The 14191-nt window shown below is 52.1% G+C and overlaps 1 protein-coding gene across 4 annotated transcripts in view; it reads right to left on the bottom strand.

Moving 5' to 3' along the window:
- The window catches only part of NOL6 (nucleolar protein 6), an 80798-nt gene extending 71207 nt beyond the window's left edge, over nucleotides 1-9591 (bottom strand). Inside the window, exons 1-8 of one of the 4 annotated variants that reach the window (XM_038402226.2) lie at nucleotides 9275-9591; nucleotides 6695-6916; nucleotides 5000-5116; nucleotides 4313-4492; nucleotides 3241-3409; nucleotides 2009-2143; nucleotides 1259-1422; nucleotides 385-505 (exon numbers count right to left, since the gene is read on the bottom strand). In XM_038402226.2, the coding sequence (XP_038258154.1) occupies nucleotides 385-505; nucleotides 1259-1422; nucleotides 2009-2143; nucleotides 3241-3409; nucleotides 4313-4492; nucleotides 5000-5116; nucleotides 6695-6916; nucleotides 9275-9316 (1150 nt within the window). In that variant the 5' untranslated portion in view covers nucleotides 9317-9591. Of the gene's footprint in view, nucleotides 1-384; nucleotides 506-1258; nucleotides 1423-2008; nucleotides 2144-3240; nucleotides 3410-4312; nucleotides 4493-4999; nucleotides 5117-6694; nucleotides 6917-7753; nucleotides 8076-8751; nucleotides 9034-9274 lie in introns of those variants that run through there. The other 3 variants (XM_043515010.1, XM_038402228.2, XM_043515009.1) reach the window with 3 other exon arrangements.
- Between the last annotated feature and the right edge of the window lie 4600 nt (nucleotides 9592-14191).

The following is a 14191-nucleotide window of genomic DNA, read 5'->3' as shown; positions in this document are numbered from 1 at the left end:
AAATACTCTCCCTGTACAGCCATTTAACCCTGCGGGTGAAGCTCTAGGCTGCATTTTGCTGTAAGTTTCCAGACCATCAAATAAACAGGACTGCCGTGGTTTCTTATTCTCTCTCTAGAGATCAAATCACAGGGCGTCATCCTGCCTTCACACTAGGGTGGGAGCTACAGAGGATCTGGCTGGTTTTGCTCAGAATTCTTACCCATCTGCCATAGGACATTTAACTGGGGATCCTACAGGGACAGAGGCACGTCTGTCCTCCAGGCCCCTCCAAGCCCAGCCTTGACTGCATGGCGCACTTAGGTTTATGCGCCAGCCTTACACCTTTGGGTTCTAGGCTCGGCTGTGATCCAAGCCAAAAGGTGCTGCCATCGTGGAGCTCACCCAGGAACTGCAGAACGCTCCTCAGCACCTGGTAGCCGCTCATCCCCTGGCTGATCTTGTGCTTAGCCAACAGGTAGGCAACCAGCATGGAGGCCATGAAGCCGTTGAGACACCCCAAGCCCTGTTGGGAGACAAGACATGAAGCTAGGGCAAGCTCCAGGCCTGCCCTGGAGTCACAGGCTGCCTTGGCGAATGCAACAGCAACTCCAGAGAGCCTGAGAGCACGGAGCCCGATTCCCTGCAGTGCCAGGCTCAGCTGAGTAACGATGCCAGCTTCAGCTGCCCTTCACCCAGCAGCCCCGGCACGGGCACCCTTGCCTCTTGGACTGCTCCAGGGATCTAAGCACCTTTCATCTCCCGTGGCTCCAAAACCCCTTCCTCAGGGAACCAGAACAGCCAGCCAAGGAATGTGGCAGGGCCAGGCACTGACTCCAGAGACCACCACTGGACCCTGGACAGCAGACAGAGGGCCTGCCTGCCCCAGGGCGACACTCTGCAGTTCACACTTCCCCAGCCAGGGCAGCGAACCAATTGCTTGGACTGGTCTGAATGGAGCATCATGAGATCTTGAGGGACCAGGCACCAGACAGGGCTGGGAAGCTCAACCTCAATGGGGCACCGACCCTGCACACCTTCCAATCCCATCTACAGAGCAGGCACCCGGCGGCAGGAGGGAGCTATTGGAGATCAGCGGGGAGCATACCAGGCCGGTGCGCCTCTCCCCCTGCCCCCCAAAGGCAGAGCAGGCCGGGGACAATGTGCCCCCGTCCCTTCTCCACTCCTCATGCAGGAATAAAAGAGACCAGGCCCCACACACACACTGGGGTTGCAGGGGCAGAGCTGAGCAGGCCAGCCCACCCCCCGATGAGGCTACCTTGTCAAGCTCCCGCTGGTGCAGCCAGACTTTGAGGAGGGCAACTCCATCCCTCATGCCAGGGAAGTCGGCGCCAGCACTGGCGAGGAAGAGCAGGTTGGACTCCAGCCCCGTGTCGCAGAGGATGGAGTTGTTGTAGTGGGGCGTGGGGGACTCAGCGGCTCCTGGGGAGGGAACAAGGCAGCCCGACCCAATCAGACAAGGTACTATCACTTTTAACCCAATCCAACCCTCCACATCCTTCTCAGTTACAAACTCCCACAGAACCTGCAGCATCACAAGGGGCTGGCTGCAGAACGTGACACCCCTTGCACCGGAGCATGGCAGCAGGGGCTGGCTGCAGACTCTAGCTGGCGCTGCCTTGTAGCCTTCCCATCTTTGTGGGGTGGGAGCAGCAAATTGCTGTTTCCCCATCACAGTGGGGGAAGGTCTTAGCCAGACTGCAGCGAGCAGGGAAAGGAAACGGTGCAATGTGAGGGCAGACCATCCGGTGACTCGATGCCCCTATATGGGGTGTACTGAGCCCACTGACCAGACAGGAACAAGCAGGGAATGCTGGTGGGTCCAGAGACCCTGCAGGGAGTGAGAAACCCACATACACACTCCCTCTCTCTGCTGCGGGCTACACCATGACCCCCCCCCGCAGGAAATTCCGCTCCCCTCCCCTCATGGCCTCTATCCCAGGATCAGCCGCACACCCAGCCCTGCACACCCCAAGCCACACCACAGCTCTGCATGTCCCAGCCCTACCTTCTCCAGGGGAGCCCTGCTCCAGGAACCAGGCCATCCGGACGTTGTTCTTGTTGGGGTACAAGCGGCTGGGCTTGAAGAAGCCAGGGGCGGGGCAGGCATAGAGCCGGACAGTCACCAGCTTCTCGTCTTTACCTGTAAGCACCAAGGGGGAGTGAGGTCAGAGAGAGTGACACAGGAGGGGGGATTAACCCAGGAAGGGTCCACCAACCCCTTCTTCTTAAAGGGACGAGAGCACCGGCCTTTCCCTTTTACTCCTTAGAGCTCCCAGCAGGAGACGGAGACATTATCGGTAACGAGGACGATGAATCAACAGTGCTGACGATAACTCCTCCTAGTTGCCCCTGCCCACGTCTCCAGCCACTCCGAACTCCCATCCCGGGGAGGGGCCAAGGGAAGGCACAGAACACCACGTCTCTCAGTAACCTTTCCTAGCACCCTCTTATCGCCCCCGCCCAATGCTCTGCCAATCGCCCCTGGCTCTCCATAGCCGGACTTTGTGCCTGCAAGAGCAGGCTCTCAGCTTGCGACCCATGGCCAATGCGACGCCTGGCAGCGAGCGTCACACCCAGCAGTGACGTCCCACCCCTGGGATTAACCTGGCTCCAAGGCCGGGATGGGCCTCTTCCAGTTGGCCTGGAAAGCGTCATGGGCACAGAGGGCGCTGCACAAGCAGCGAGATAAGGTGGACCAGATGGGGTGCATCAGTGCTGCATGCTGTGGCATTTCACTGGAGTCCCCACTATTCTCCAGCCCTTTGCTAATGCAGCCAAACAGACTCCTATCTCCTGGAGGACCCAGGACAACATTGGAAGGTCCATTCCCCCATCCCCGAGTGCTTTGCCCAGGTGCCTGGGCTACTTCCAAAGTCTTCAGCCCCCAGAGCAACCCTGTCCCATTAGTGCCTCTGCACTGCCAGTTTCTGTTGATCGCTCTAGTCTGTGAGGCCAGGAGTCCAAGCCCAGCTCCCAGAATGATTCACATCAATGGTGATTTCAGGCCAGTTTTCTTCCCAGCCCCATGTCCTGTGCACACAGGTACCAGTCTCAGACCCTTAGGCACAGCCCTGCCAGTGATATTGGGTGGGGGTGCAGCAAGCATGCAGACCTGGCATTGCTCGATGTGATGGCGCCACCAAACTATGCAACTTCACTGACAAGGTGAGAAGAGCCCTGAGGATCAGGAGGCCCTAGGGGAATGACGGGTGGGTGGGGAGTTCACAGAAATGGTACCTTGAGGCTGCAGGAGCAGGATCGGCTTGAGATGGTTGCTGTTCATGTACGTGAATCGCACGCTGCCAAAGAGCTTTTCCTTGGAGAGGTGCTGAGCAATATGGGCCAGGTACAGGGCTCTCTTCCGGTGGTATCGCTGGTTCAGGTTGTCTTTGTCCTGGAGAATTGCCTGAGCAAGAAGGGGACAGAGGAATCATTTCTGATGCTTCCAGAGCCCAGTTCAGCCCAGCACACATGCCCCTCACTCCTCTGTAGACATGCAGCTACCTCTGGGGTGAGAAGGTGACCGGCAGAGAAACAGCACTGCAGAACAAAGAGCCATCCGCTCCAGCTCTAACAGTGCCAGCAAACTGCAGCCAGCCTGCCAAGCATTAGCAGACCGCATGCCTCCTGCAGGAAAGTGCAGAGCTATTCGGCTGACTCACCCTGACAGCCAGCCCAGGTGGGTCATTTTAGCTGAAAGCCAGGCACATAAAAAGCAGAGTCGTTCTGAGGAGTGAGCTGAAAAGAGAGACAGGAAGTCCTGGCACGGAAAGCGCTCTTATGCAAGTTCTTGGCATACAACCTACTACAAGTGCAGGTGAATGGGGCAAAGGCTTCACCTGCTCTTTGACACAGGCTCAGGAGCAGGCCACATGGTGGCTAAGGAAGCCAGATTAATGCCAATGAGTTTGGGTGCAAAGGAAAGGCCCAGTCCCTACCCCGGCAGAGGGAGCAGACAGGAGAAGTGGACAGGTTATGCTGGAAATCAAGCAGCAGGAAGCTTTGATCTGGTTAGATTGGGAGAAGCAGGGACAATGGAGTCCCCGTGGGAGGAGGTCCAACTCCCTTAACAACTTCTGGCACAAACCAAGGCCTGAGACGGATGTATCATCTGATCTAAGCCCTGAACAGTAAGCCTGGCACATTAGATAGAGAATCCGGGACCTGCATGCACTGTGCATCGTTACCCTGTGACAGAAGCTTTACGCTGAGTGCTACAGGACAAGACATCGGCCATGGAACTCGGGAAGTTGCAGGCTCAGCTGTGGCACCACACCAACCCCACGCCTGCCAGGATGCTTGGACTCACCCGGGGCATCGTCACTGCCAAGTCCACGTTGATCTCCGGCTTGATGCATGTGCCCAGCAGGTAACTCCCCACCACCGTCACCGCGGCTGGCGGCAGGAAGCGGAACTTCCCCTTCACGCTGGAAGGCACCTGGAGGAAGGGAACCTTCACATCCTTTGGGAGCCAGGACTGGTCAGCAAGCTGTGAAAGATAGGGAAGGGGGTGAAGAATAAATAGCCATGCTCCAGCTCCCAGCAGTGGCCGAGCTCACCCAAGTACGAGCAGGGCTCTGCCAAGTGAGCTGGGACTCAGTCACCCACCAAAATACTGCCCAGAGCATCAAAGGGGGAGTGTAGGACCCTGAACCAAAGGCATAACTCAGTGGCTGGACATGGGTCCTGCAGGGATTCCCCCTTTGTTTCACAGTTCTCTCTCCTGTATTCTCTGTCTATACATCCCAGCCATGATATCCATGGACCCTACAGCTACAGGGTGGGGAGGGCAGGATCTATGCACCCCAGAAACATTCTCCGGAGGGAGAGCGGCAGTACACCCAGCAGGGGGTGGAAACGCCGCACCACTCGGCTGAGTCGTAAACACAACACGTGAAACACAAAGGGCAAAGCTGGTTGGAAGTGGCTCGTTGCCAGCACTGCTCATTTGTAAGCAGACAGTCCCGTCGCCTCCCCCGGCCACCCCACGACATACATCGGTTTCCGGGGTCTCTGGGACAGCACTCAGCAGGGTGTTGATTTCGTGGAGGAAGGCATCGATCTTCTGCTTCTTCTTCTCCTTCAGCTTCACCTCCTTCAGCAGCTCCTCGATCTGCAGAGAGAAGGGGAGACTGTGAAGGGCAGCCTCAGCAATGGAAATCACTGCTGACTTTTATCCTGCCCTTCGAGGGGGATTCCCAGTCAGGACCAGAGGGTAACGCTCTCTGTAGGGTAAGACGGGAGCTCCCAGCCCCTCTCAACGACTCCTCTACACCAGGTAGGTTTCTCCAGCACCCAGACATACAGGTAGTATGGTTGCATGATACCAAAAACGAATTATTCTCCTCCACTAGCCAGTGGTAATTCACGTCGGTCCCTGTGCTTCTGCTAATTGCTAAGCAGCACAAAAACTTACAAGTGTCAGTTCCGCTCTTGTTTGATGCTTAGCCAGAACAAAGGGGTGCAACTGACATCAGTTTCACTGTGGCTGGGAAGGGTGAAGGGAAAGAATCCCTGCTACAGCAAAAGACACCGCAGCATCCAGGAGCTAGGGCTGAGAGGTAGGTGTGGGCTTGCCTGCCCAGCCATCAAGCCAGCACAGAACGTGGCTCAGAACTGCTCCTCTTCAACTGAGAGCGTTTAAGGTCAGAAGAGATGCTCAGATCATCTACCCTGACCGACTGTCTATCGCAGACCATTAAATTTCACTCACCTAGCCCTATACTGAGCCCAATAACTTGCATATATACTTTTCAGTTTTCCAGACAGGGTTCATGTGGGGTTTGAACCCAAGGCCTCCGAGATCATAAACACAAGACAAACTGCTAGGCCATCGGGCCATTTTATCTAGCTCTGCAAATTCTACAGCAAATGCACATTCCTACACTTCCAGAATGATGTCCAATGCCTCCCCACCCCCAGCAGGCAAACGTGTCCCACCCACACCCGAGGCATCCCAGTGCACTATCCACAATTCCAGGCGCACGTTCAGCACTCACTCAAAGTCAAGCCAATGTCCCAACAGCAGCCAAAATCAAGGGCCTCCCCAACCGCCTTCTTCCCCCAAATGGAGGCCCTGATCCTGCAATTAGATTCCCCTAGTGCTGACCCATGGGACACTGCGGAACCCCAACAGGAGAAGCAGAATCCAAAGCTCAGGACCCTGCACTTCGCTTGATGGTAGAAACGTGCAGATAGAAAGAGCTCAGCAGCAGTAGTGCTTCTAGCAGGACAGTCTTGCGATATCATCGTGAAAACTACCATCTCAGGCACAAAGTCTATTTCAAAAATTCTGATCCCCCAAAATTAAGGCTTTTTTGGCCAAAAGTTTCATACATTTTTCAGCCAGCGCTACTGTCTAGCCATCATGCTGCAGGTGAAGAATCAGAGAATCGTTTGTTCACCCACTGAAAATGAAATCACCCCAAATGAACAAACCCATCAAATTTCCTTTCGGTGCCGCCGCCAGAGGCTCAGAGTTGTTATCCCCATTATACAAACTGGAGAGAAGTCAAGAGATTCACTCCATGGTTGGGGCCGAACCGGGACTGGAGCTTGGCAGTTCCCAGTGCCGTAATCCATCTGCTGCTTCCCAAGCCTCCCCAATCCCCAACACACATTCCTGGCTGGAAAGAATCAGATCGAATGCAGCACAAAGTGGGTCCCATTTGACTCCCTGGCTTCTCCTGACCTGCAGACGGAGAAGGCTGGAATGGAAGAGGTTCTCCGTCTCCTTCAGTTGGTTCAGCTCCTCATTGGTGGGCAGCTTGTACAGATCAGCTCGGCTGAGTTTCACCTGTTTCACTACACCCTCTGGGGCTGAAGCCCTTTTCCTTCCCTGGGGTTTGCCTTTCTTGGGGAGATCCTGATTCTCCTCCTCTGTCTCCATGTCTCCCTCCGCATTGTCAAACACCTGTGATGACATAAACAAGCCGATTAGAAGCCATGCAGATCTGATCATAAATGCCACTGGGAGAAAGCGTGAGTCACCAAAGCAGAGTCAGTAAGAAACCTCAAGGTTGGGTGGAATTCAGCCCAGTTCCTAATGGGTAAGTGACCTTAATATCCAAGCCACCTCCAGGACTGGCCCCCACAGATCCCCCATAGAATAGTCTAAGACTAAAGGGGCCATGGAGACTGAATGAAATCCTCTGCCTTACACAAGAGGGTTGAAGCACAGCTAGCACGAGAGGGAGAAGCTGGCACGGCCCCGGGAAAGTAATTTATATACCCAATCAGACCATCAAATGTCTTTTATTTCTTACCCATAGCCTTGCCATCTGAAAAGTGCTTTACAAACAAAAACACCCTTGAGAGGTCAGTAAATGCTATCCCCATTTAAAGAGGGGGAAACTGAGGCACTGAATTTAAAAGAAGAGTCACTTCAGACTGTCTTCCTTATTAGTGTTCCAGTAGAACCTCAGAGTTACGAACACCTTGAGAATGGAGGTTGTTCGTAACTGTGAAATGTTCCTAACTCTGAACAAAACGTTAAGGTTGTGCTTTCAAAAGTTAAAGGAACATTGACTTAACACAACTTTGACACTTTACTATGCAGAAGAAAAATGCTGCTTTTAACCATCTTAAATTTAAACGAAACAAGCACAGAAACCGTTTCCTTACTTTGTCAAATTTTTTTTATTTAAATTTTCCTTTTATATTTTTAATAATTTACATTTAACGCTGCACTACATTATTTTTATCGGGGGAAGGGGGCCACGCATGTCTCTGCTGCTGCCCGATTGCGTACTTCCAGTTCCAAACGAGGCGTCTGGTTGACCAGTCAGTTCGACACTCTGGCGTTCGAAACTCTAAGGTGCCACAAGTTCCTCCTGTTCTTTTTGAGGCTCTACTGTACATGTCGCAACTGTGATCACTGTTACTCAAGTTAGAGGAAAAACAGCAAGGAGAGGTTTTAGCTGGTTTTCTTTCTGCATTGGCAACTGTGCGTGTTGTGCGTCTGTGTTTGGATACCACAGTGCTTAAGCACGTCACACATTTTTAGCGTCGTTAGTGATGAGGTAGAACAGCGCTGTCATCCCCACCCTACAGATGCGGAACTGTGGCACAGAGACTAAATCACACACATGAAGCAAAAAGAAAAGGAGGACTTGTGGCACCTTAGAGACTAACAAATTTATTAGAGCATAAGCTTTCGTGAGCTACAGCTCATGCATCCGATGAAGCGAGCTGTAGCTCACGAAAGCTTATGCTCTAATAAATTTGTTAGTCTCTAAGGTGCCACAAGTCCTCCTTTTCTTTTTGCGAATACAGACTAACACGGCTGCTACTCTGAAACACACATGGTCACACAGGAAGCCTGGGGCAGTGCAGGGAATTGAATCCAGGCCTGGGGCTAGCATCCTAACTGTTGGCTCATCCTTCCTCCGTAAAGTACTTTGGGATCTTTCAGAATAAGAGGTTTCAGAGTAGCAGCCGTGTTAGTCTGTATTCGCAAAAAGAAAAGGAGGACTTGTGGCACCTTAGAGACTAACAAATTTATTAGAGCATAAGCTTTCGTGAGCTAATGCATCCGATGAAGCGAGCTGTAGCTCACGAAAGCTTATGCTCTAATAAATTTGTTCGTCTCTAAGGTGCCACAAGTCCTCCTTTTCTTTTTTCAGAATAAGAGGTAATTCCGCACGGACTAGATGACCTCCCGAAATCCCTTCCAGCCCCAGCTCTTTGTAATATGTAGGCCCACATCTAGAGAGGCGATGCAAGTTACTCCCCATTGCACTCGCTTACCCGGATGTTTAACGGAGAGTCAAGAAACCCAGCGCCGGGAAGCACTTTGCCTGCCAGGCCAACGATTCACTAGCTTCCTTTGCCTTACGACTACTATAATAAGCCACACGCACCATATCGGTGAAGACCACGGAGGTACTGCAGCCTCACCACACGGCTTGATCTGGGGCTTTTCACGGCAAGCTCCTCTGGGCAGGGATCGGTTTCCTTCGCCCTGGCACCGCCCCGGTGACAGCGCGGCATGGGCCGGGAGTGGCCGCTAAATTCCCCGCGTTTTCACTCAACAGGCGGGCCCCACCTAAGCGCCAAGCCCGGGCCAGGCGGGGACACGGCTCCGCCCCCCACCACCAGGGCCGTGTGTCGCCCGGGCTGGGAGGAGACGCGGCCCGGCCCGGCCCCAGCCGGAAACGTCTCCCCACGGACAACGGGGGGGGGGGTGGCGACGAGCCCCCTAGGCGGGCTGGGAAGATGGGGGGGAGGGGGGCGTGGAAGCCCGGTCTCGCCCGGTCTCCCCCGGCCTTACCCGCTCGCCGCCGCCCGCGGCCGCTCCCGGCTCCAGCTTCATCTCCGGTGCCTGCCCTCACGGGGACAGCCCGCCTAGCGCCACGTGGGCCGCAACCGCCCCTGCTGCCGCTGCCGCCGCCGCCGCCCCTCTCGATAGGCTCAACGGGCGAGTCCTCTCCTCTGATTGGCTAATTTGGCCACCGGGCGCTCTTAGCCCCGCCCACGGGCGCCGGCAGCAATCAGCACGCTTGCCTGAGAGGAGACAGAAGGCTTCTCCCACGCTCCTCCTCCGATTTACGGCAATTTCGCGACTGTGGCGGGAGTTTTTCAGCAGCCAGCGGTGCTGGGCCTCATGGCGCTTTACGGCAGCGGGGGGGGGGCTTGGGCCCAGGCGAGCCCCCTTCTGGGTCCCCTTCCAGCCCCCTGTGGCCACCCTCCAAGGGCTCACCCCAGCTCCCTGCAGCCCCTCGCCCGGCTGTGAGCTGGGTGGCCCTGAGACAAAACGGGGCCTGGGGTTGGGTGGGAAAGCCCTAGCGAAGAGCACCGGCCCCTGTTGGCGCGACCGGGCAAAGTTACGCCAAGGGGCTGAGGTTAGGCCAAGGAGCGTGGGGTCAAGTTGGTGGGGGCAGGGCGGTCTGCTCTTCAAAACGGTGCCCCCCACCCCCACCCCCATGCAGCATGTCCAGGCGTTTGCCAAGGGAACGGGGTCTCTTCGTTCCCAGACGCGCCAGAGCGTCACTGTTCTGGGAACGTGTGAGTTGCCACCCTATACCTCCGCCTCGCCTCCTGCAAGTGCCCACGCTTTAGGGCCAGAGAGTTGCTGCCCATCCCACTGGGCTGGAAGCTGCCGTGCTGGAAATGCCAGCGGCTCTGCTCAAATCCTTTATCTGATCCCTCAGTTCCCACTAGAAGAACCACAGTCCCGGGTGCCACTAGCAGTGTTGCCGGCTCTCATGATTTTGTCATTCACCTCATGATATTTGAGGTTTTTCTTGATGCCTTTGCTCCTAGAGGCAAGTGATTACATGGGACTCTCAGCTTTCATTTAAGAAAAGCAAGCAAGACAGTTCCTAGCCTTCACAGTTGCACCAAAAAGCCTGAGAATGTGAACCAAGGGCACCCTAATAAAAGAACCTCATGATTTTTAAACCAATATTATGATTTTTGGGAGCCCAACATGATTTGTTAATGCTTGGAGTTGGCAATCCTGCATCTAGCCCCACAAACCTGTTTGCTTCATGCTAAAATTTAGTTGTTTTTTGGGACCAGAAAGAGTATGTCTATACTGCAAAAGAACACTCATGGCAGCAAGTGTCAGAGCCCTGGTCAACTGATTTGGTCTCATGGAGCTCACACTACAGGACTGAAAATGGCAATGTAGATGTTCCGCTCGGGTTCTGAGACCCACCTGCCAAGTTTTCAGAGCCCAAGTAGGAACATCTACGCTGCTACTTTTAGCCCCATAACACAAGCCAAAATCACTTGAACTTGGCACTGAAAATTGCCGCTGTGAGGTTTTTTTGCTGTGTAGACGTATCCAGAGAGTCACTTGCCACCTGGAATTTCCCACAGGGTCCCCTAATTTAATCCACATGAGATCCCAGCAACCACATTTATGAGACACATTATAGGCCTCAATCATTTTCATCAGATTTTCAAGAGAAAAGAATGTTTACTACATGGGCTAACAAATGTATTGGACTCAGATTTTCAATCCAGTATCATGTGTTATGTGATATAGGAGGTATTTGTATCCAGAGGTTAGATAAGGTTCGGGTTTGGTGCTAAACAAAGGCATCAGGTTGGGTTCATAGTGGATGGTGCCAAATTCTCACAAGAAAGTCTTATGAGATCTTGGCCATATATAGGACTCTTGCAAGATCAGCTGCAATTTACAAGATTTTTCACCATTCTGGGCAATGTCTAAACTGGATCCAGGAAACAGGCCTTTTCTGGTTTTGCATCTAAACTGGACTAGAAGCTATATGTGACCCCATAGCAGTGGGTTTGATTCTGGCAACTCAGATCCAAAATGCCTCCCAGAATTCCAAGCACAGAGAGGAAGGATGGCTCAGTTGTTAGGGTGCTAGCCTAGGAGACCTCCCTTTAATTCTTTGCTCTTCCAGAAACTTCCTGCATGATCCTGGGTAAATTACTTAGCCTTTCTAGGTACGTCTGCACTGCAATAAAGGACTCCTGGATGTGGCTGACCCAGGTCAGCTGGCTCAGGCTCATAGGACTCAGGCTGCTGGGCTAAAAATTGCAGTGTAGACATTCAGGCTTGGGCTGGAGCCCGGGCTCTGAAATCCCAAACAACTACGCTGCAATTTTTATCTCTGCAGCCTGAGCTCTGCAAGCCCAAGTCAATTGGCCCAGGCTCTGAGACCTGGTGCCACAGGTTTTTTATTGCAGTGCAGACATACCCTGTATGTTACCCTCTACATCTTAGTTCCCCATCAGTGACATGGAGATACACTGCCTTTCCTCAGAGGAGTGTTGTGAGGCTAGATATGTTAACGATTGTGAAGTGTTCAGATACTACAGTATTGGGAGTCAGGTAAGACTTCTGAGTTGAGGGGGTTGAGTCTGGGCCATCTTGAACTATGATAGAAACACACAAAAAGTTTAAAATTAGGGGAATTATTTCTAAAGAATTATTTCTAATTCATACAAAGCTGAATTTACAAAAAGACAGTTGTTACACCGTGCCCATCACTGCATATTTGATACCGTGTTGCTGGAACTCAGGAGCGGAGTCCACGCAGCAGAATTAAAGTCTGGCATTTCATGAGTAATGTAGGTAGACATCCCATATCTAACCTGCAGAGAGCACAAAGGAAAGACTGCAGCAGCAGCAGCCTGACTGGAGTTGGCAAACTCCCAGTAGGGCTGGAGCACACAGTGCAATCTGGTCCAGTTTGCCCGCAATGGGTATTTAGAGGGGGAAAATACACTTTTAAAATGAATTCATTCTGGGTTAGAGAAAAGACTGAAATAGAAGTCCAGAGCTAACCACCCCTGGACTTAGGAGCCCACCAAGCCCTGTGCTCCAGTGAATAGAGCATAGAACTAGGAGTCGGACACTCTGGGTTCCAGTAGCAGCTCTTCATCTGGCTTTTTGGGTGACCTTGGATATCTCACTTACCTTCTCTGTGCCTGGGATCTGTAGACTGGAGCTGTGACACTAACAGCACTACCGGATATGAGGGGCCAGTTCTAGGGGCAGGCAAGCAGCATGGTTGCCCTGGGTGCCAACTTCCAGGGGGCACTGAACTGCCGTTGCCGCTGGGCTTATTTATTTATTTATTTCCCTCTGCCGATTGGTCAGTTGTGTGTGGTGGGTGGTTGTTGTTGGTTTGCCTTGGCCACTGTGAGAGGGGTGCCGAAAACATTTACCACCCTGGCTAGGGCGATGCCTGAGTCCAGAGTGCTGATGAATAGGAGCCAGGACTGGGAGTCAGGAAACCTGGCTCTAGGCCCATCTCCACTATTAACTGCTGCGTAAGCTTGGCCAGTCACTTCGCTGTTTTCCGTCCCACCCATTGTTTATTTCGATTATAACCTTTTGGGGGGCAGGACTGCCGTGTATACAGAGCACTGGACCGGAATCTGGGTTCTATTCCTGGCTCTGCCACTTGCCTGCTGGGTGACCTGGGGCAAGTCACTTCAGCTTTCTGTGCCTCCTTTTCCCCATCTGTAAAATAATGAGACTGACCTCCTTTGTAAAGTGCTTTGAGACCTCCTGATGAAAAGCATTAGGTGAGATCAAGGCATTATTATTACTAGGTGTTTGTACAATCCCTAACACAATGGGGCCTCAACCCAGGCTCTAGGCACTAATAGTAAATAATACCATAAGAACAGCCATATTGCGTCAGGCCAATGGTCTGTCTAGCCCTGTATCCTGACTTCTGACAGTGACTAGTGCCAGATGCTTCAGAGTCAAGGGAAATGAATAGAACAGGACAGTTTCAGGGGATCCATCCCCTGTCATCCAGTCCCAGCTTCTGGCAGTTGGAGGTTTAGGGACATCTAGAGCATGGGGTTGCATCCCATCCTATTGTGTCTAAAAGCCATTGATGAACCTATCCTCTGTGAACTCATCTAGTTCTTTTTTGAACCCAATTATACGCTGGGCCTTCACAACATCCCCTGGCAACTAATTCCACAGGTTGACTATAGAATTAGGTTGTTAATAACATAAGCATTGGCCAGCTATTTTGAGGTGATAAAAATTCCATACAGGCTAATCAGATATGATTTTTTTCAGACAGCCTCCTCTCTGTATAGTGAACCAAACCAGGTCCTTAGAACCAAACACCACCCAAACTCCAGGGAGTTTATAATCCAGGCCTTCAAACCAGATCCAAATTTTGGAGCATGAGTCCATCTATATTAATATAATATAATTTCAAAGGGATCTGACGAGACTGGATGACGAAATGGCAGATGAAATACAATGTTAATAAATGCAAAGTAATGCATATTAGAAAGCATAATCCCAACTATACATATAAAATGATGGGGTCTAACTTTGCTGTTACCATTCAGAAAATAGATCTTGGAGCCATTGTGGATAATTCTCAGAAAAAATCCACTCAATGTGCAACAGCAGTCCAAAAAGATAACAACGTTAGGAACTGTGAGGAAAGGGATAGATAATAAGAGAGAAAATAGCATAAACCCAGTCAGTATATAAATCCATGGTACCATAAACCCACACCTTGAATACTGTGTGCAGTTTGGGTCACCCCATCTCAAAAAAGATATATATTAGAATTGGAAAAGGTCAAGAGAAGGGCAACATAAATGATGAAGGGTATGGGACAGCCTTCATATGAGGACAAATTAATAAGACTGAGACTTTTCAGCTTGGAAAAAAGACGACTAAGAAGGGATATGGTAGAGGGCTATAAAATCATGACTCGTGTAGAGA

Source organism: Dermochelys coriacea, chromosome 5, assembly GCF_009764565.3.
Source record: "Dermochelys coriacea isolate rDerCor1 chromosome 5, rDerCor1.pri.v4, whole genome shotgun sequence".
Lineage (NCBI taxonomy): Eukaryota > Metazoa > Chordata > Testudines > Dermochelyidae > Dermochelys > Dermochelys coriacea.
Note: the sequence above shows the minus strand (reverse complement) of the source record. Positions and strands in the feature narration are given on the sequence as shown.